The following is a 22457-nucleotide window of genomic DNA, read 5'->3' as shown; positions in this document are numbered from 1 at the left end:
AAGGAAGTAACCAATATTTTAATTCTGCCATACCATTAGTTGGTTGTCAACGGGAGAGGGACGACGGTGTCCAATTTTTTATGCCCGCTCCTCTCGCAGACTACAACTTTTATCCGTTTCCCTCCAATCCTCCACCCATCCCATTTTTTTTATTGCCGGGATAGAGCAATCCCGTAGGATAATTGGGTTGTCAGTCAGGGCAAATCACCCGGAGCTCTCGGGCTAAATGGCTGTCTTACAATCCGCCTGAAAGCTCTAACATCGTTTGAACAGTTTATTATTCCCGGAGCGCGCCAACACACTCTCTCCTCCGCCATCCAAATACAACAACCTGTGTAAATAAATGTTATATTGCCGTACATTTTCATTTCTTTCCTCCTACTGTTTCTTTTCATCTTCTCATCCCTTGATACAGAAGCGAAGGACAATGAACAAAAAAATAAAAAAAGTTCGATCACTGCGACAAGCTGCAGTTTACACGCAAATGAAATAAAACGGCAATTAGAATTAATAAATCCCGAGGCGTTGTTTATTCTAGGCAAGTGATCTTTGTGTTTGAAATCACGTGTAGGTTGAAGGTTACGCTCGGTGTATTACACGATAGAGCAGTGCATTTGATTTCTATTTATCCGTCCTGCGTGTGTTTATATTGTTATGTTGCCAATGGAACGTTGATTCATTTAAATTTAGTGTCCCCTCCCAATTTCGAACATAAATTGCCATACGCAAATAAACTACGAACTGGAACATCATCATCGATGAATGGATGATGGTGATGCTCCTTTTGAGCGGCGAGGAATGCGTGTAAAAATATTTTTATTTGATTCACATCTACCCTAAAACAGAGTCCTCTCGCGTCTTTATGGAGTTAGGAAGGCCGCAATTAAGATGCGCATTACCTATTCAGGCATCGAACAATTCGAACAAAGAGCACATTAGAAAATCCGTTCGCCTTCGAAACCAACCAAGAGATCTGCAACATTCACAGAGGAAGCTCTTACTATGTGCGAGAGACGATGTATATATGCATGCATGCATCCTCTCTCATTTTTGCTCTGTCTCAATGAATATGTTATCAATTAGAGTTTGAAATGCATTCGCGGGATGCCCGGAATGCCGATTGCAAAACGACGACGATGATGTAAAAAAAAGTGGAGCTCGTTACATATATAGCGAAACAGGATCTCTGTACGGTGGTTTCATTATATTATTGCAGATATTTTAACTATAATTGCCCTATAAAAATGTTTACTATTTATAGATTATACTGTCGAGAATGCTGCATCGAGAAAAAAAGAAAGAAAGAAAGGATATGCATACTCTCTCCTGTGTGTACGTGAGGAATAACGAAACCGATTTTACGGCTCTAACGTTCTTGTTACTGCATTGCTTTGCCTCCTAAACAAATTACGCTCATTACTTAGCTATAATAAAGATTTATCACTTTCCATACATCGCTGAAAACACTTTGCTTTATTCTGAATGCAAATCACGTAAATTAGATCAGAAACTGGTACGCAATACTTTCGTATCTACTGCCAAACCCAAAAACTGCAAGTAACAACAATCTCAGCAATTCCCATTAAGTTCAATCTCTGAGCTTATATTTGTCACAATCTAAGGTTTTGAAACTGAATATAATAGCTGGGTGTTCACCTTGTCCCCAAGAAAGCTCAAACAAAACGTTGTCTTTGCTCAAGTGGGCAGTACCATAAATATGTATTAAAACCAGCTAAGTATAAAAATCTCGGGAGACAAATACCGTGCGAGAAGTTTCAATTCAAAAAGAAAAGTTAACTTACCAAATCTGAATGCATGAATTCAAATCCCAAAAGATTTCGAAATTATTCACAAACTCCACCGCATTAAATCGAGTGTTTTGCATTCTTCGCAGCTCAATTACAAATCGTAATTGCAAAAAAAAAAAACCTACATACTGCAGTATTTCATAACATTTTTTTATATTTATTCTTTCTATCTTAGAATCTTCAGAAAAGTTGTAAATCCTGTTTATAATTTCAGAAATTGCCTTTAGTTACATTTTTTTTTTGGAAATTTCATAAGTGAATATTCAAAACATTGGAAAGATCTCAAGTATAATAAGCATATGCAGTTATTTTGTCTATATTAATAGTGAGCCGGAATCTTCTGTCACCCGATTTGATGTAATAAAGGTGACATTCGAAATAGCTATTTTTTTTTATCTTGGAATCGAATTAGGGAATGGGCATTACGCAACATAATTCAGCGCTTCACAAAGAACAAGTCGACCATCGAGATTCGATTTAAAGCCATAATCCCTAATTTTACTTAACAGTTCCGGTGTACCGGACAGAACAAAAAAAGAGAACGAAGGAAGAGAAGAAACGCGACGATGGCTTACACAAAGTGGGTTGATCCATAAATATGTATTACATTAAACCGGCCGTATGTGGAAGAATTTAATAATAAACGAATGAAAAAGAAAATAAAACCAAAACCAAAACGAGTAGTATTATTGGAAAGTAAAGTCATGAAATACCTACGCGTTTATTGTTCAATTATGTTTTGTTGTTGTTTTTATCTTCTTTTTAATATAAAAATAACTTCCTTAGTTGGCATAATTCAATAGCAGTGTGTCGGTTACGCAATTGTAGATTTCTAAATAGAATCATGTTAGTTTAAATTGAAGAATACACTTTGCTACTTGGACATTTTAAAATATTTTTTGTTATATTATTATATACAACAATATTGATTTTTTTTAATTATTTTGGAAATATGTTAATTATTGCCAAATCATCAATTTTTAGTGTATGTAAATTGTGTTTTATCCTGTTTTGGTACGAAATTATTGAATGGTTTTCTAAATATAACCGTTGTTCGCATAAAGAGCGATGTAAAAACCGTACATGAAAATTGGTGGTGGTTGTTTTTGGTTTATATCAGAAAATCTCATATGCTCGATTCCCATGTTACGGAACCGTGAAAATCATGAGTGAAAATATCGCATGCACACATTAATCGAGTGTAAAAATGGGACGCCGAACTCAACTATCATCAGGCGAGGCAAGAAACCAGCCCCAACCTAACACGACCCGACCACACTAACCCAATACATTCGCAGATTGTGATCTAAACATGCCATCGTCTATAATCATCAGAACGTTACGAAATTTGCAATTAAAACGCAACCGAAAATCGGATCGGTATCGATGATATTTTTCTTTCTTATATTTTACATTGTAGCAGCCGTTCAACGTGAATATTCTTCTCTGTGGGTCGATCCCCTACCCATTTCTCTAGCGAAACTTTAAACCTTCCGGATATATCATTCTATACTTTGGATTATATTATGGATATACATGGGGGGCGGCGATGGAATATCGTTCGCGTAACATGTTATTAACTCAAATTTAATGCATGCCTCCTCTTTGGGTATGGACGAGGGGAGCGAGGAACATCATCTGTAGATATCGGTGCCGATTGCGCAACGAAGAAACTACAAAGAGACGTACGTTTATCGCGCCGTTATCCTTGCGATTCGATAGAACGCAATTAATTCCGCAAATTGTACAAACAAATTCGATGTTTGTTTGAACAAGACTTTCGAAAATAATAATAAAAGCGGTTTTATTAATTTGCCGATAGCGGCGATCCGACCACCAGAGAAAGAGAGGATCACAGAGGTCACGTCCCATAATCATGCGTTACTAGCGCAATTAAAATGTAATAAATAAATGCGCGATTAATGTCTTCTTTCCCATTTTATTTCCACGCGTATTTATACACAACGGTCCGTATGCAATAAAAACGAACAAGACCATGTCTCAATTTAGACTTATGTTATTATGCTTGTACAAAACCGTACGAGATGATGGACAAAACAAGTCTCTGGCCGAAAGAACAACACGACACGACACAACACAACTTGGAAAAGAATCAATGATATAATAATAATAGCGCAAAAAAAGGAGAAGGTGAGATCAGTAAGGTCGACAGCCTTTCGGGACGCAAATTGCTCATTACTTATTGTATTTATTGCTTTTAATAAATCGCTTATATAATTTATAATAATTTGCAATTCTAGAGTTTCCACAGCCACAGCGCACATGATTCATCGGCCATTGAATTTATCTGCCAGCTTTCTTTGCACGGAACGCGTTGTCGCTACTGCTACAAGTTGCGTATGGTGAAACCAATAGCTTTTAAGTTTCATTATTTCGAAATCAATTGATACGAGAACCGAGCTAATTGCAAAAATTAGATCGAATAGTCACGGAAATAGCATTTACATTAAATTAAATCCATTAAGTTTTTCATTGAGCAATGTCTTTGGTAAATGACTCGCCGCTTTACAATTAAACATCATCATCAATATTCAATAATAAAAAAAAACTATCTAAAATAATAGCGAGTTATTAAAGAAAGAGTTATTTGGAGTTGATTTATTAGTGATGCAAAGTGAGAATGATGATGATACGAAATGTGTCTGATGCATTTGCTCCTTTTATTCGCGATTCTAACCAGAAGTGAAAGTTAGGATGGGAAGGGAGGATAGAAAAGTGGAGAGATATCCCTTAAATGTGTTAAGGGGATGGAGTACAAAGAAAGAAAGAAATTTGGTTATAAAGGAATGGCGTGTGAAACCGAGCGTTTTAAGGCAATGGAATAATAAATATTAAAGCAGACGACCCTCCTACAAAATGTAAGCTACGATCCGTGGCCAGACAGGAATGATCATAGGGCTCTCAAAGAAATACGTGAACACAAAAAAAAAACACTACACGAAATAATCAATTCCACAAATTGACCATATATGTATAATAAGCAAATAATATTCAATAAATTGACATCAAGAAAAATATATATAATTAGTGTAAGTTAATAAAGTTATGTATAAGTTCGAATTCGGGGTTGATTGATAATAAACTTCGATACTCTATAATTATTATGAGAGAGTTAAATTAACAATAAGTTTTCATTATAATCCAACAGATATTAATATCGAAATGCGTGATGTTATCGTTTGTTGGTGTCTTGCGTTCCAAGATGAGATTGCGTCGGTTCTTGGGCGGAATGTATAAATATAGAGATGCGAATAATAAAACAATACTTAATTGTCGTTTTTTTTTAGTAATTCAATTTATACAGTTAGACTAATCGAAGAAGATTCCAGAACACGTGACGCGAAACGTGGTTTCAATGTGACGTGTATTGTATGTGGAATCGATGGATTCATGGACTTACCACCCATTGCTGGTTGTCGATGGCCGTGGCGGGTTGCTGGGGTTCTTCTTTCGGAGGCCTCGGTGTGACTTTGGCTTTCGCTGGAGATAGCCTGCTCACGGGTCGCGCGCTGAAGGGAAAATAAGGACTATCCGCCGCGAATGGCTCCCCCGTCGCCTGTGTTGGACTCGCACCCGAATACCCTGGACCAGCAGGACTAAGAGCATATGCCTACAATAAAAGAGTAAGAATGTATAACCAAAGCATGTACAGGAAATACACAAAATCTTGCTTGTTCATTAAACTATTGATGTTTTATACAATAAAAGTTAATTTACTTTATATTCGCTACAAATCTACTCAACTATTGATAAAACTATGTCTTTAATAAAAAAAGTAGGAAATACAAGTTATAGATTATCATATAAATGTATCCATGTTTATGTTTATGTTTATGAACACAAATAATATTGTTAATAAGCAGAATCATCTTCGTTTTAAAAATGTTTTATTTTTGTCTTCAGATTCGTATTCTACACTTATTATAATGCATTTTTCAAGAATTTATTAGAGCTGCAAAGGAATTACGAACAAAACGAGACATGCATAAGTTATTCGTTTTCAAGGAGATACAAGTAGATTAAATATTAAACAGAAGTACAATGATAATTGCTGAACATCGACGTACACGCCTCTCCTATAAAGTAGATAAATAAAAACGCACATGCTCATTCGGATCGCTGTCAATACATAATAGATACTTTTATTTTGAGAACAAAATATTACATTTTTTCTTCTATATAAACCTAATTAATTAATTAAAAAAATCAATATCTGTGATCAGAATGTAGTTGATTCTGTGCGATTAAGTAATTAATTGAAAAGATTTAGAAAGCATTGTAAATGATCACAACTAGATTTGAATAAAATAACGTTAAAATTGTTAGGAACGTAATAAATAAAATAATAACAATAAAAGAAATACGAAGAAGAATGATTCGTATTTAAGTTGAAAACCAGAATTGAGCAGCTGTTTGACGCTAAATCAAGGTTAATATCGTTCGGAAGAAAAATTTCGAGTTTAATCCCTGTCGGTGGATTTGCTGACTAGTCGCGCGCTCTCAAACATAATGTGGAAATTTCTGCAACTTCACGGTCACACATATCTATGGATCTGTGTTCCCAGGAGTCTGGATCGAAACGCCTCTATGATTATAATTAAAATAGCAGATTCGTTCGAGGCGATGGCTTTTAATGCGGCAGAAGGAACGGACGATCGTTTTGTTTTAGACTCTCTTGACCGTGATTTTGAAAGTTCTTAGAGACGAAGTGTGTTTATGCGAGAGAGAGAGAGAGAGAAAGATGTATTGTCAAAGAAGAGGGAGCGAAAGAGCGATTCGTCTGAAAATGTATATGTGTGGGTAATATTTTCAAAGCCCTGGCGACTTCGGGAAGCTCGCATAACACCTGTTGAGAAACTCTCTACGAAGCGAAGAAGAATTTTGAATCTGATTTAGAAGCCATACACATAGATGCTGAACCACCGCCGTCTTCTTTCTACAGCATTATTTGATAATTTTATTTCAAAAAAAATAACATTGTACAGAATAATTAGCCGTAAGCTAGTATAAAACGATAATTTTAAAAGGCTTTGTCCATCCAAGTTAGTTTCTCTAAGCGAATTGCATGTAGTGTATTAACTTCAGCGTGGTTAGCTTAATTGGAGATCTTGGTGGGATGAAAAAAAAAGGGACGTGAAATGAGGAAAAGAAATAAAGAACGTCCAGTAATTTGTCTCAAATAGAAAAATACATGGAACAAATTACTCGAAGTGCAGAAGGGAGGAGGTATACGTGTATATAGATATACGCAAGAGGTTATAAAGAAGGAAGAGCGCTGCAAAGTTATCCAACAAAACACGCATTAAAGTAGCAACAGGGAAATTATAATCGGGTTCAGTGCGCGACGGCCCTGCACATCCCTCCAAACCCTCTGCGAGGCGCGCAGTTCTTACACTCCAACCGAACCCGATTCCCGCTAAAGTTCCCAGAAGTTAACTTTCCTAGAGGTAGTAATTTTCTCTCCCTTACGACCAATAAAAGCCCCGCATCTCTCCTTTTCCTTGCTCAACCGCCGCCGCCGCCACCACCCCTCACACTAAATCACACGGCGTATTATTCAATTTGCAGATTACTCACCATGCCGTTGTCTATGACCCCATAAGGAGGCTGGAATCCCGGCTTTTCTGGAACAATGAAGAAAAAATAGCACATTAGATATGGTTATTATACCAAGGGGAAAGGGAGCGACCCGCATTGCGGTGTCAAAACCGCCGGACACGTCCGAAACACAAGAATGGTCAACGTGCAAACTACAGCACACACAGCAGCCAGCTAGGATGATATTATCTTAAAATGTCATTAGCATAGTTTATTGTTCATGCTTCTCTTAATCTAATATCACCCCCACATTGCGGACAGCAATTATCACGGAAAAGCGGGGGATAGTTTCGCCCTCGTCGAATGCAATTGACACAATACCTAACTAAGGTAAGTAAGTTTACACACCCAAACAAACAAACAGAAACGTACTTATTTATAGTTAAAATATTAGTATATCTATGAAGGAAGAAAGACATTTGTTTAACAATTGAAATATACTGTGGTACATTATTTTATTGTTGGATTTACATATCGTCAATTAAAATAGAAATCGCCTCCCGCTGAAACGTCGAGTGGTCTTGTAGGTTCACATAAATAAAACATATTTTCCACTCCAGGATATTGTAGGCATCTAGCGGAGAGTCAAAACGGTGAAAGAGGAGGGCCATCAAATATGCATGGGCCGGAAAACGGTGCCTGCAATTCTCTCCATAAAACATTCAAAATAGAAAATGTGTAATTATTTTTATTGCGGATGAATTCGTAATGACGTCTAGGAGGGTTGGGGTTAGGTGTTATGAGTTGGCTGCTGCAAGAAATCGAGAAACGACACGGAGGAATACAATGATGAAGAAGTGGAAGATGAGCGTCCCCCTTTTGTCGGGTAGGGCCCTTAGGAAACCATCGTATGGGTCATGTCGCCATAAGAACGTTCAGATGAAATAGTCCCTACGTCGAATACAGTTATAGTTCATTCTCCTCTCTTCGGCGATCCCGTGAGTGCGTTCTTCGACGGACGTCTCAGGCTTTCGGAGATACGACGTGAGACGAGGCGACGTACAACGAAGCACGTCGCAGCTTGGACGGCTCGGATTTCTATATAACATCTGCCTTTTCTAACCAACCCAGTCTTTGCTATGGCAATTATATGCTTTCTTATATACATACATACATATACACACACACATATATAATATGTCAGATTTTTTTTTCTACATTCTTTTTTAAACTTATATATTTATTTCGTTCTTGATTCAACTATATGCCTATGCACGAGGTTTGTTTTTGTTCCGATAGTTCGTTGACTCGCATCACTATCAACGAAGTGAGCTCCTCTCCTTCTTATTTACTCACTCCATCACCCACAACAAGGATATCTGGATGGAGAAGGCAAAATTTACCATTTCGGAATCGGATCATAAACACCGTCGATCTTTCGCCACTCCATTCCCAAGCAACGGATCCCTTTTACAGATGATAATTACTCAATCCCGACATACTTCTTTCTTCTCCACTGTTCGCCTTCCTCCGGTTCGAAATGCCCAAGTGTTCTGCATATGTACGCTACAACCGTATTTTTTTTTTGCTGCCTGCTTTTTCAACCATTCCTTTTGGGGAGTCTGGGCAGGGGCAGAAACTGGGGCACAACAATAGATCTGCATCCACCCAATCTTATTAGTTATTTACCGACGGAGATAATCGAAATTAATTGCAGCTATTAAAATGTATTTCGTATCGAAACAACGAGTGGACGTGGTCCACAACATACACACACCTACGTGCGGACAAACGTTTTCTTCCCGGTTCCATAATGCCATTTGTAATTACATTCGACCTCGTTCTTGTTCCTGTCTTATGCTTCTGATATTCCGGTTGGAGGAAAGAAAACTACAGCCCATTGCATCGGCAGGTATAACCACACTTTGTATGAAATGATAGCACCATAAAATTCTGAACCTCGATTATTTCCGTTTCGCAATTTCTGAATTCATATGGGTGAATCCTTCATTTGGGACTTGGACTCAACAATATTGAGTCAATAAATAGATGTTTCGGAGGGATAGGATGCGAAAATATGTTGGTTAACAATTACATCAGAGGTGGATTTATTCCAAGAACGTCTCTCCCCCATTAATGGCGAACAACAAAACTAATTATACTATACCCGAGGGTGGATTATCTTCGTCTCTCTCCTCCATCGCCCTCCACCTTTCTTTCGGGCAAATTGCACTTAAATAATTGAAAAGAAAATAGCAGACACATGTAAAGTATCTCAAACTGCATCAATAATCCACCGTTTTCTTTAAATAAATCAGGGACTCCATGAATATAAATCGTCGTCGCGTTGCGTAACGTGTACTTACATTAATTGCATGAAAATGGCACAAATGGCATTTGCAGAATTTTTATATTAAATTTAATGAATTACGTGTATGCACGTTTTGTTTTGACACGAGAAAGAAGCGCTCGCCCCCTTCTCTATCGCTCACTCTTTCTCCCAACATCTCTTGGCCAGAAACCGGCTGCTCATTTGGAGTTTTTTAATTTCCGTTATGTTTAATTTCTCTGCATTCCCAGCTCCAAATTTGAACACATCAAAACAACGGCTTTCCTTCCTCTCGCAGCAAATTTCCAAACAATAACCAATTCTCTTTCAATTAAAAGTAGACGAAGATCAACTTTGGATCAGTTTATTAATAATTATGCCTTATATAACGCAACGATAAATCGCGAAAAAGGAATCTGTATATATAAATACGATTTAGTGAGTAAAAGGCTCTGGTTTTCCGTGATCTCAAGGCAAGAACAACAATAATAATAATATTGCAATGATAATAACGAAACCAAATAAATAAGGCTGTAAAAACTGCAGCAAATATGGTAGGCGGTTTGAAAAATTCATGCGGCATACGACAATCCAACCGTACATGGAAATCGTTTAAAATAATGTAACAATCGTCGTTTCTTCCAATTTGAATTTAATGGCACTGTTCCAATCCTAATCCTCGAGACTTTGCTTATTTTTTCAATAATTTTATTCTTGTTTTCAGCCCAAACATACAAAGTCTAATAATGATTGACTTACATAAAAGTTCATTTATAAATATGCTATTTTTATGTAGCGCTGAAAGATACATCCACAACATTACGCATCCATGAAAGAGATTTATTCCAATCAATATTTATCTGATTCGAAACATGGACTATTCCTTGTTTGAAAAATAATTAACTAACACCTTTGAAATTGTTTATTTTTTCTTGTAGTGTCAAGAAATATCTTTATCACGAAACTATTTCATGAATAAATACGAGTTGATAACTCAATTTACATTTATAAAAATGAATCAATAAAGATTTGAAATACCTTGATGCAAGCTGCATATTGCACCTGCGGGTCTTTGATTGATTTCCATTTAAATATCATGTTTAATCGAAAGATCTTTTAATTATTACGGTTGTAGAATTCGTTTTCGTTGTGAGCTTTCCCTCGCAATTGATCAATGATCACCAAATTCCTTTCATATTTGTCTTATGTATAATTATATATATACTATTAAGTATTATTAATTGACATTTTTTTCTCACAATTATTTTGTAAATGAATATTAAAGCAAAGAAGAAGCAGACGTAGATGATTGAATCTTAGAAATAAAAAAAACTTTAACGACCCCTTTTAGTGTTCGACTAACGTAAATAAACCGGATTTAGATGAGGAGAGAAAAAAAAGGTATTAAACATACAGAAGATAATTAAAGACTGCTTTTTTTTTTTAAAAAGATCTTAAAACAATCCGAACGAAATAAATAAAAATTTACTTATTCGTTATCGTCGTTTTAAACATTAGTGTAAATTGAATGTATTGTCAATTACATAATATGAAGCATATTAGTCACAAAGGCTCAAGATCACTAAATTAGAAATAAAGAATATAAATAAAGATTATATTTAAAAGGTTTGCAATAGATTTTAATAATAATAGTTAAGTTTCAACTTAAAACAAATTGTTAATAAAATTTTTATAATTAGTCATTTATATTAACTATTATTTCATTCATTAAATTCAAGATTTCGTGTTAATCTTGAAGCTCATGTTAATTAGCATTAGTATTGTAGTAAATAAATGTGTAATTTGTAAAAAAAAAATTAATCAATAGTTGTCATTGCGTGGAAAAACTGCTTTATTCAACATGACATAGACGAGTTCTGCGAGATAGAAATTTTAAACTTTTCGGATTGACACTGATCATGGGAGCGGCGCGAAACAATTGATTTTATCGATGGGTAAATGATTGGTTAACAAAAGCGAACAAACACGCATTGTTTAATGGATTAACCAATGGAGCTAAGCTCGCGTTGAAACAAGCGAACAAAAAAAAAACAAGGAGACGAAGGCAGAGCGAAATCTAGCGCTTCTAGCCGTATGCAAATCACCAGAAGATATTTATCAATACACAATGTAATTACAAGGCACTTGCGTAATTAATTATCGGCGAGTCGTGAAATGCGTTTCACCCAATTTGTAACTGAAATGTAAGGAAAATGGGTCAGCGAATTGATCGGAACAAACGGAGAAGAAGTTGAAGATGCATTCAAGGAAGGAAAGGAGGAAGAAGAGAGAGAGAGAGAGAGAAAAAGAGGCTGATGATATTTAATTTATTTGTATGTCTCTAGTGGCAAACAGCTGTTTTAGAGGTATCTCCGTCTTTCTTTTTTCCTTTTGGAAAGGTAAGCTCTCTCGTGCACACACGCACGAAACTCGTTTTATCCACAGGTAGTTGCCAACGCACGGATATTTTTAATGTTTTTGGCTTGAGCCGAGCATGCGGTCCGAAGATTTAGTGCACGAAAATGAGAGATGAAGAAAATAGCATGAACGGGAAACGATGGCGGTGGAAAGGAAGAGAAAACACGTGGTCATAAGAGCGACACTTTGGTTGACACTTCGACTTGTATGAAACGTACAGAAAATTTTAAAATAATAACAATACAGGATTTAACTGTAACCGGTATTTTCGTGGAAAATTGTCGAAGATGGATCAGATAGCATATGGTTCCAATTATTTTTTCGCTGTTGCTGCTGGTGGATACAAGAAATTGAGCCGTTAGGTGCATATTCTCACTCTCTCAAACAAAGTTTGTTTTTTTTTCGACAGGTTTAGCGAAGCAGTATGATTTCCGTTATTTCAAAAACAAAAAAAATATAAAATGAATCTAATTTTTAATTGAACGACGAACGAAACAAGGCAAGAAACGCGCAGCATAACACTTAAATGAGCGTATTATTACGGGCTAATGGCGCGGTTATATAAGGCAGGTGGAGCACGCGTGATTCCCACAAACGTAAAATATTTCCAAGATTTCAACGTTTCTCCCCTCCCTCGCCCTCAATGCTTCTACACCCTACGATACTGTGTGCAACAGAAGTGCGTGAAATTTTAAAAATAGATGCGGCGAGGGTGGATGGAAACGTTCGTACAATGCCCTGAAAAATCGGACCCCTGGCTTTCCGATGCTTCAGGGTTAATCCCGACACTTTACAGAAATAAATAACAACCGGCAAAACGAACAAAAAGAGAGAGCGAAGGGGAAAGGACGGGAAATACGTCACCCCAAGCACGACCGAATCGTTTCTGTAATACTCATTTAAATTGTTAAAAGGCGACGACAAATATGAAATATTAACATGTTTTAATCGACTTATCAATGATGGTTCATCGATAAAAAAAAAACAAAAACGTTCTCAAAAGTCGCGATAACCGTTCATTGAATAACTTTGATTATGGCAATAACAACAAAAAAAAAACAGGTGATGATAATAGAATAGAATTTCGTGTCAAAACGCCGCAAAAACTACTTTCGTTATTAATTTATTAAATGGAAAGTTAGGATAATCTGATAAGATATAAGTAAATTTAGTCTTATTACAGTAACACTTTAGTTACAATTTCATTAATATAACTTTCTTAATGTTCATTAAACAATCGCATATTGTGGATATCTAGAATCTTATAATAGATCTTAACTTAATAAGTTATATACATAATATGTGTACACAAGTTTTAAAAATGATGTAGCAGGCGCGCAATCCGGGACTTCTCTTCTCAACGTCGCTCGTTTCTTACAATTCATTTTGTTCGTTAAGCGAAATGCGAGGTTCCACTGTACTCTCTGTTTTTTTTTTTGTAAAACTTTACATATTGCTTGAATTTGAAACTTTCATAACATGATTAATTTGCCTACAAATATAGATTATGTTTATAAACCAATTGCATTATACTTATTTATTAGTATAATCTAGTCATAAGAAATGCACAACATATATATTTGTAGTGATACAATTAAGAGCTATTGACCATAACAGATATTAATTTTCAATAAACATTCGTATTTAAATAATCCATACTTTTTTAACAACAATAACAAAAAAAAACGAAGAAAATGTTAGATATAACGGATTAAAACTAATTAGTACTTAATTCATCGAGAAATACGTTTCAATCAAAACGGAGCGATACACGAAAACTGTACCCTAAATTAGGCATAAGCAGGCAGACACTTCCATAATTCTATGCAAATCAATGGACAATCAGAATAGATTAATTAATAACTTCCCATAACTGGAATGACACAATTCAATACGAACCGATTCGTTTTTTTGTTTTTGTTGTTGTTGTTGATTCGATTCTTGTTAATCATTATCCGTCGGGTTTTGCGGAAAGCCATTAATTAATTCCGAAAGCCGAACAATGGGACCTTAATTGAACGAAAGATTTCGACTAAAAGGAAAAGATGAGAAATACGTACACACATTGCAAATTATAAAAAAAAATATTTCGTATTTTTTTTTGGGAGCGAGTGAAATGTGAAAGCAAGCGGACGGGTAATCACGAGAAAGGACGAAACCGAAACGATCCTTTTTTAAAAAAAAAAAGAAGGAAATAAAACGTAGGTATAATAAACTGGGACCGTAAATTACACGGAATATACTAAAAAATTAAATATAAACGGGTATAATAATTAAAAAATTTCAAGAGAGAATAAGAGTACAAAACGGACAAAACTGCACGTTTAAAAGTCATTCGAAAAAAAAAGACAAGAAGACTGCGATGCGTGTTAAAGGACCTGTGACCGACTTCTGCAATAATAAACTTGGACCAGAAAACTGCTGAGTATTATAGAATCATCGAATTAGTTTTTTTTTTGTTGTTGTTGAATCGAAAACTTTGAAGAATTAAGAAAAAAGTACATGTCTGTAATTGTGTGGTATTACTGTATCGATTACATTTGGAGTAATTACAGAGGGGAGATACTCTTTTACAAGAACTAACCCAATTATACAAATCGCCACGCATAATAATAGCTTGGACTTCTAATTTTAGTGTTTAAAACGATCGATTAAGCGCAAAAAAAAATGTAGAAGCATGCGAGATGAGGTGAGCGACTTGCCGTTACTTAACCAGATAAGACCAAACAGTAAATCCTTTGTTGCACCAATCTAATTTTACTTATGTACAAAGAAGGCAAATACGAGTTCATGGAATCACAGATTTCTTTTTGATATGTAAACCGTAGATTACACGAGGTTTATCTTTTCACAATTGTATGTGGGACGTCAATTTAATTTGGCGAATAATCAATTATTTAATACCTAAACATCAGAAAATATTTTACTTAAACCTAATGTAAGATAGAAGCATTTTATAATGAATCCTACTTTTGAAGTATCCGAAAGAATGATACAGCTCAAAAATATCTTTAAGTCTTTGAATCAAACATCAAATTGAAATACGAAATTCGATCAACAATACAATAAAGTTAAACGCAAAATGAAACCTTTAAACGATTGTGAAGTTATCTTAAACAATTTCATTAGCAGTAAGTTAATACCATTTAGTTAAAAAAAATAATAAGATTTCAGATTAATTTATATCTATATTGAGGAGCATCGACAAAACTGCTGGAAATGACCTACAATTTCGAAATCGCTTCATGTAAATATAACTTGGGTACACCTATAATAAAGTCAGCATTGAGGAAGCAAATCGAAGTAGATTAGAAGGAAGAGAGTTTAGTCGACACGAAATTACAACCCCGACGTTTTTCATGTGAAAAATAACGAAGCACGGACAATTTGTATTGACCAAAGGGAAATTTATTGTAATATTAGTTATTAACTCATCGCCGATGCACGGCTCAAGCCGCATCAATAATTCAATTTCCACGTAAGCTTCTCTCCTGTGAATAAAAATCCGCATTTATCTGTGCAAATGCGAATCTACATCTAATTAAGCTTCATTTAAACTAGATTTATTTTCGTTTAAATGCGTCACAAAGGGTGGCAAATTTTCCAATTTTCTGAATCACTCTGATTTAGATCTAAAATTTGCATCTGAATGGAGTCGATGAGAAGGTGAATCCACATCCTTCAAAGGCTTTTCCCACACTTTATTTAATGATAACCAATAAGTTTATAAGCATACGTAGATGATGGTTCAATCTTTTGATTAAAAAGTGGACAACTACGACGGAATAAATTAATCCAAATCCTATGCTCTCTTTCTCTGTTTACATCTCGCTTCTTCTATGATCGAAGGTCACCCAATCTCGTGACTCACGGCGTAATTTCGCGTCGCTGATAAACGCGGAAATTAATCCTCCATTAACGAATATATGAAAATAATCGTTTCATGTAATAAATATTACGAATAAAATAAAATATTTTGCAAATAATTTTAACTTAAAAAAAAACTGTTTTACATTTGACTAGTTTCGATCATAAAGTTTTTAATCTTTGTGAATTCGGAAGAATAAGTTTATAGTCTTAATTACAGCAAAACGTTAACAGAATGCACGGATTATAATCGGAAATTGTGAATTAAAAATTTGTTTATCATTTTTTCACCAGAACAGTTGAAACTTGATACTGACAAACCACCACTCTTCTCTGCTTCTTTTATTCTCCCGTAGACAGCTTTCTCAGAAACACAAGATTACATCATACATTCTAATAAAAAGAAACGAAGTGATATAAAACATCCTTCATCCTTATGTAAATAGAATTTGTTTTATTATACATATTAATATTAGATCAAAACAGTTATTCCTATTTCCTTATCATTCATAAAATTATAGGGGGAAAAAAACGTTTCAATTATAAAGAAAAAACTTTGACCAGATTATTGAAATTTGAAATAATGGTTCTTCTTTTTTCAAATGAATCGCTGCTAAAGATTTCATAAGCGTTCACAAAATGTATGCATAGTTTAAACGATTTTATAAGTGTCTGCTAAGTCAATTAATGGTAGAATCAAAACTGTAGCCTATAAAAACGGTATTAAAACATGTCCATTAATTACAACGTCTACATAAATTTACATAAGGAAATATATGAATAAACTATTAATTATTTAAATAAAAATTGTGCTACATATACTTTACAAAATCATGGCAGAAAAACTTATGGACTTTTATTATTGTATTGATTTTTCTATATTTTGTAATTTATTCTTGCAATAAATATTATTATTAATAAAATTAATTCTAAGCTAAATTGTTTGTAACGTAACGTAATTAACGTAAGAAAAAAGTTATAGATTAAAAACATATTATTAGGAAATAAATGAATTGGATATTTCTAAAACCTATAGGCATTCATTAATTAGTAAAGTATAATGAAATTAATTTATTGGGGTAAATGAATTTACAAAGAATTTAGGAAATGCAATTTGGTTTAAATCGAAAATTATGGGAGAATTATGGATGTAATACTTATTTGAAAATATTTTGAAACTTAGTTACAGGTGTTGATATTTTGATATGTAAGGAAAATATACATGATAGATTAAAAACAAGAAACAAATACTTGAGATTAATAAATGAAGTTGTTTTCATGCATATGATATATTTTTTTTTATCCGAACACCTGGCAGATCTCCGAGTCTCCACACCTTGAAGTATTTAAGCATAGATAATCGACGGTATTTGTTGAATTCGCATAAAACGAGTCCTGCATAGAGATGGTGGGTAATTGGTAAAGTGCATTTTCGAAATACAATTAATGCAAATGGTGCATTATGCATATGTCGTAAACGAACTGTAAATAGTCTTGAGGATCGTCGATCATCGAGTCCTCCTCGTCCCGATCCTATACAGACACTGATAATGGAAAATGATACACCTGCACGTGATGGGACCAATCGGGCGATGATAACCAAAGCACAGATAGAACGTTATGTGCGACTAATCTAAAGTCGATTTAACACCCACCGCCACTTGCGCATTTGAACGGCCAAAATAAATACATCCAGAGCACAAAGACACCCATTTACAGTACTTCTTATTTCGTCATTTCATTAATCACAACTGTAAACGTTTAACCAACCGAAAGCTTTTTAGATATTCTTCAGTTTGATAATAAAAGGTGTTACTTCCTTTTGAAATGTATTTTCAGTTATTATTATTTTTTTCTATGGAAGTTTCAGGTACACCTTCGAGCCGGTGTACGGTTCACCAGATGCAATTAGCATAAAGGCCATAAACTTATTTATGATAGGCCGCAACTCTCGTTTTAGCACGTACAAATTATAAAATTGGAAATCTCGAGATGTTCGACTAGTAAATAGGGCTTCGAAAAACTCACAATCTTAGCAGTTCTTAGTTGTTTCATCGAAAACAGTTCTTGCTAAGTATTCGAATAATATAATTTCATAGTTTGAACATAAATATGAAAACAATAATGTTATAAATTGTAATTGAAATTATAATTAAAGTGAACGATATTTGCATTTTTTTCTAGCACTTTTCTATCAATCACAGTAGCAAACAGCCTGCGGCCAAACATGTGTTTATTAGCTAAGAATTTTTTGAATTCCTCCTGTAGGCATATTAACGAGTACTAATTAAAAGACATCGAAATGTAAAAAAAAATAGAATGATAGACACGCATACAATGAGCACATTATGCAACAATTATTGTTATGCAGATGGCCGAAGATAAATGCAGTACAGCCACCAAGCATAGATCAAAAACTTTCCACGGATATAAATTTAATGGTAACTTTTAATTGCGATCTACAGTCGAGCTCTCTCCGTCTCTAGCTGCTCCCGATCTCTCCATCTATCTCTGCGGCGGTATGCGTACTTTGAAGGTAATTTATTAGCGTAATTGTCATTGCATCCATAATCAAATGGAAACATTTATGCGATATTGTTTAAGGTGGTTCAAACGCTCGACACTATCTAATTGACTTTATGCACATGCATAATACAGCAAAGACAAATAATCATTATTGGTGGTTCACATCCAATTCAGATATGGCTGCGCGTAATTAGTTTATCAAAACGGTGTTCCTTGCATATGAACACATATGAGAAGATCTTCCAGCAGTTAAGGCCCGGCTGTATAAAGAAAACCCATTGACCCATATTCAATGATGCTCTAATTTAGTTTCTTAAATATTATTACAACATCAACAGAAATATAGCTGTTTCTTAACAATTCTCTAGCACTAAATAGATATAATATACCCGATCTGAATCCGAAACTTCCTACATAATAGGGGAGTTTTCTTGCGTAGGTTTTTTTTTTTAATTTTGTGATGCAACTATGCATTCTATTGTCATGTAGATCAATTTGCCGGATTAAAAAGAACCCTTGGGCTGTAAATTATAAGTTACCAGAGAGGACAAAATAATAGAAACGCATTTTACTGCAGGACAATCCAAAAAAAAATGTAACCGACATTCTTTTATGCGAAGAAATACAGTTTTAAAATTAGAATGAAATAAAGCAAATTATAATAGAAAAATTAGATTTATCGATATTGAAAAATATAGTATGAATAAATATGAAAAAATTTGTTTTAATAAAAAGACAATTTAATTATATTGAAAACAGAGAAGAATAATTAAGATTTTCGAATCGTTAAAATTTAATAAATAATGAATATTAACAGTTGCATATTACACTAATGAAAACCGTTTACAGCTATTTATATGAACCACATACAATAATAGATATCTCAACTGTTGCGTTTGAACTAAATGGAAATCATTTGAAACTAGTTCTCGATGCGAGATTGAGAGGAACAAAAGTAAAACATGATGATTTAAATAATTAAAAAAATAAATAAATAAATGCTTATGAACCGCTGCTAAGCGCATTTCATGCCATAATCATTATGAATTATCGAGGCTGGAAATTGTGTAATGCATCATAATTAGAAACGAATTGACTGAAAACCGTTTGAATTTCATTCGCAAAAAGTGCAAAATTGCAAGGATTATGTATGCTAACATGTTTAATTATATCTTATTTGATTTATATAGTTTATTATAACCTTTATTACACGTAAACAAATAAATACATATAGACAAATCCAAGTATTAACAACCATTCGATTATTTCCATCAATCAATCTAATATTAAAGTTTAATAAATTTAAGTATAAAAAACTTTAGTTTGAATTAAAATTTATGTTATAATTATGATAAGTCAAAATATATAAATTGAAGTTGTTTTTAAAGACAATTATTTAAAAAAAAAAATCAACATTGTTTATATGAAACACATATAATTAACAGATAAATAAATTACATTTTTTTATTTGATTATTTCATAATAATAATTGTCATTTATTGTATAAACTTAAAAATGAAAAACAAATGTAATAAATTAAATTACAATCAATGTTTTGATTATGTGTGTTAATGAAATGTATACATTTTTTATAGATAAAATAATTTTGTTATTTGTTTATCAAACTTCTAATTTATTATATAAACAAATATTTTGATATAATTATAAAATAAATTCGTGTTTTTTAATTATTAAAAAATGATATAATATTAAAAGTAAACTGAAGTTGTATTATTTATCATATGTAAATCAAATGTTTTAAAATATCATATAAATAAATATTTTTGTATAATAATGATCATAAAAATCATTTTACTTTGTAAAAGTTAAATTTATTATATTTCGAAGACTATTAAACATGTGTTTAAGGTAAATTGAATTACTTTCAATCATTGTTGTGTATGTATAAAATTTATATGTTATTTGAACTACGATGTCGTGAAATGTGATAAGTATTTATTAGAACTACTGTGTATTGAAAAAAAAAACAACAACAATGATAGTGAATTGTTAAAGTTTGTTGTGTTTTTATTGTTTTTTAAAATGTAAGCGTTAGAAGGAAAATGTGGTTATTGGAAGGAAAATCGTTTGGCGTTAAGTTAACCTAAACAGAGTTGGGTGAATTGTTGGATTGGATGTGTGTTAAAATAACCTAAATCGCGATTGTTTTTGTTGATCGGGGTAAACGAACGTTTGTAAACAAATCATATAGTGTGAATGTTATAAATAAACTGTGTTTTTGTTGTTTTTTTCTGGTTCGTGTGGTTTTTTTTTTGGAGGGTTGTTTTGGGAGAAGTTAGTGGATGGAGGATGATGTCTTTCATGACTCGGAGGATCTTGGAGCACCGAGTAGACAATGGAAACACAAGATAGGTTCGTATGTTATGAATGGGGGGTGTCCAGGAGTCGGTGCCTGGAACGGTCCAGGTGTTGGGGATGCTGTGGAGGGATGCAGGGATTCGAGATGAATCTGTTCGTGATGTTGTGTTTACGTTCTGAGGGAGCGTTCAACCTGGATTCGGTGTTTTCGGGGCAAGCTGTTGTGAATGTTTTGGCTTACACGCGCACCGAAAAATGCTTGAAAATTGTATAAGATGGGGATCGGGGGCGGCGCGGATCGCGGAAAACACAAGAAAAATGAACTCACCTGGCGCTTTGTTTGCTATTTTGTTAAAACAAGTGGTGAAAACTTCGTATAAATGATGCATAGGTTCATCGTCGCTGGCGGCCATTTTCCTTCACTACTGACATCAACGACACGACCCGGCCGACAGTCACTTGCCAAACGCTCGGCGGCGGGAAATTCGAATTTCGTAGGGGCTCGCAACGCAACCACAAGCGCACCACCATCCGATCCGTCGTCGTCCACTGCAAACCACTGATCTACGCGCACTGCTCAGGTCCGTCTCCACTCCGCCACTATATACCTATAACCCTGTACCTATATACCTTGTTTCTGCCTACAGCGATCGTGTCTCTATACCTCACTTCACTCGCCAACGGTCGGCGCGCTCAGCTCCACATTATTATATTTACAATTTTACCATCAATTCAATCTCAAAATCAAAAGAATTACACAAATACCGAAATCACAACACACCTTCCTCAGTATCTTGCTCGCAAAATAATAGGAAAATAAAAGAACGAAAATATTTTCTACCACCTCTCTTCTTCGCACCCTCCAACTATCCACCAAAAAACTATATATAGAAGTGCAACGGATCCAAACGGTTTTACCGTTGGTGGCGCCCCTTACAGGTCTTCACACGAACTTGCAATTAATAGAAATTTCACCCTTAAAATAACAATTATAAAAATTTAATAACAACATAAAGCCAATTTAGATTTTCTTCAACTCTTCATTTTTTTTTTATCAAAATCTTATAATAATTATAACAATATTTTGCATGTACATTGTCCAAAATGAAATAAATAATTCTATTATAAAGATTTTTTGTACAAGAAATAAAATCCTAAATAGTAAATATATTAATAACATGCATTTAGGAACACCCATAAAAACAATTATAAAAAAATATAAGCAGAAGGTTTATGTACTAGAGCAGCGGGGTAAATTACCCAAAATGGGGTAAAAATGATTTTTTTTCTAATTTCATCTTACCAAACTCAGAGAGCGGTTCTCTAACTACTTTTCAGATCTTGATGTACAAACTGTGAATTGGGTTGTAGATCTTTTTAAATGTGAAATTACTAACATACCAGAAGAACCTCCAGGTTTGGCAGAGGCAATTCTTGAACTTCCATCCAATACTGTATTCAATTTGTGACCAAAGCAAATCTTGTCGTCTTTTTGGTTGTCAAAGGCTGCAAAAGCTTTCAAAATTGCACATGAGGAGGCGGTAAAAAAAATTTGCAACAAGGCTTTTCCACTTTAATGAACATAAAAACGAAAAACAGAAATTGATTAAATGCCGAAGACTGTATTCAAA

General features: G+C 34.2%; 2 protein-coding genes across 6 annotated transcripts in view; one reads left to right on the top strand and one right to left on the bottom strand.

The window, feature by feature from the left end:
• Positions 1-21687, bottom strand: part of LOC108569791 (protein daughterless-like) — a 36828-nt gene extending 15141 nt beyond the window's left edge. For 2 of the 5 annotated variants that reach the window (XM_017931478.1, XM_017931474.1), the window contains exons 1-3: positions 21155-21685; positions 7407-7453; positions 5230-5439 (exon numbers count right to left, since the gene is read on the bottom strand). In XM_017931478.1, coding sequence (XP_017786967.1) covers positions 5230-5439; positions 7407-7453; positions 21155-21239 — 342 coding nt within the window. In that variant the 5' untranslated portion in view covers positions 21240-21685. Of the gene's footprint in view, positions 1-5229; positions 5440-7406; positions 7454-21154 lie in introns of all 5 variants that reach the window. The other 3 variants (XM_017931473.1, XM_017931475.1, XM_017931477.1) reach the window with 3 other exon arrangements.
• The window catches only part of LOC108569792 (putative ammonium transporter 2), a 7614-nt gene continuing 5619 nt past the window's right edge, over positions 20463-22457 (top strand). Inside the window, exon 1 of the mRNA XM_017931480.1 lies at positions 20463-20880. The gene's annotated coding sequence lies outside the window, so the exon portion shown is untranslated. The remainder of the gene's footprint in view (positions 20881-22457) is intronic.

This window comes from Nicrophorus vespilloides, unplaced genomic scaffold (assembly GCF_001412225.1).
Source record: "Nicrophorus vespilloides isolate i.1.1-1 unplaced genomic scaffold, Nicve_v1.0, whole genome shotgun sequence".
Lineage (NCBI taxonomy): Eukaryota > Metazoa > Arthropoda > Insecta > Coleoptera > Silphidae > Nicrophorus > Nicrophorus vespilloides.
Note: the sequence above shows the minus strand (reverse complement) of the source record. Positions and strands in the feature narration are given on the sequence as shown.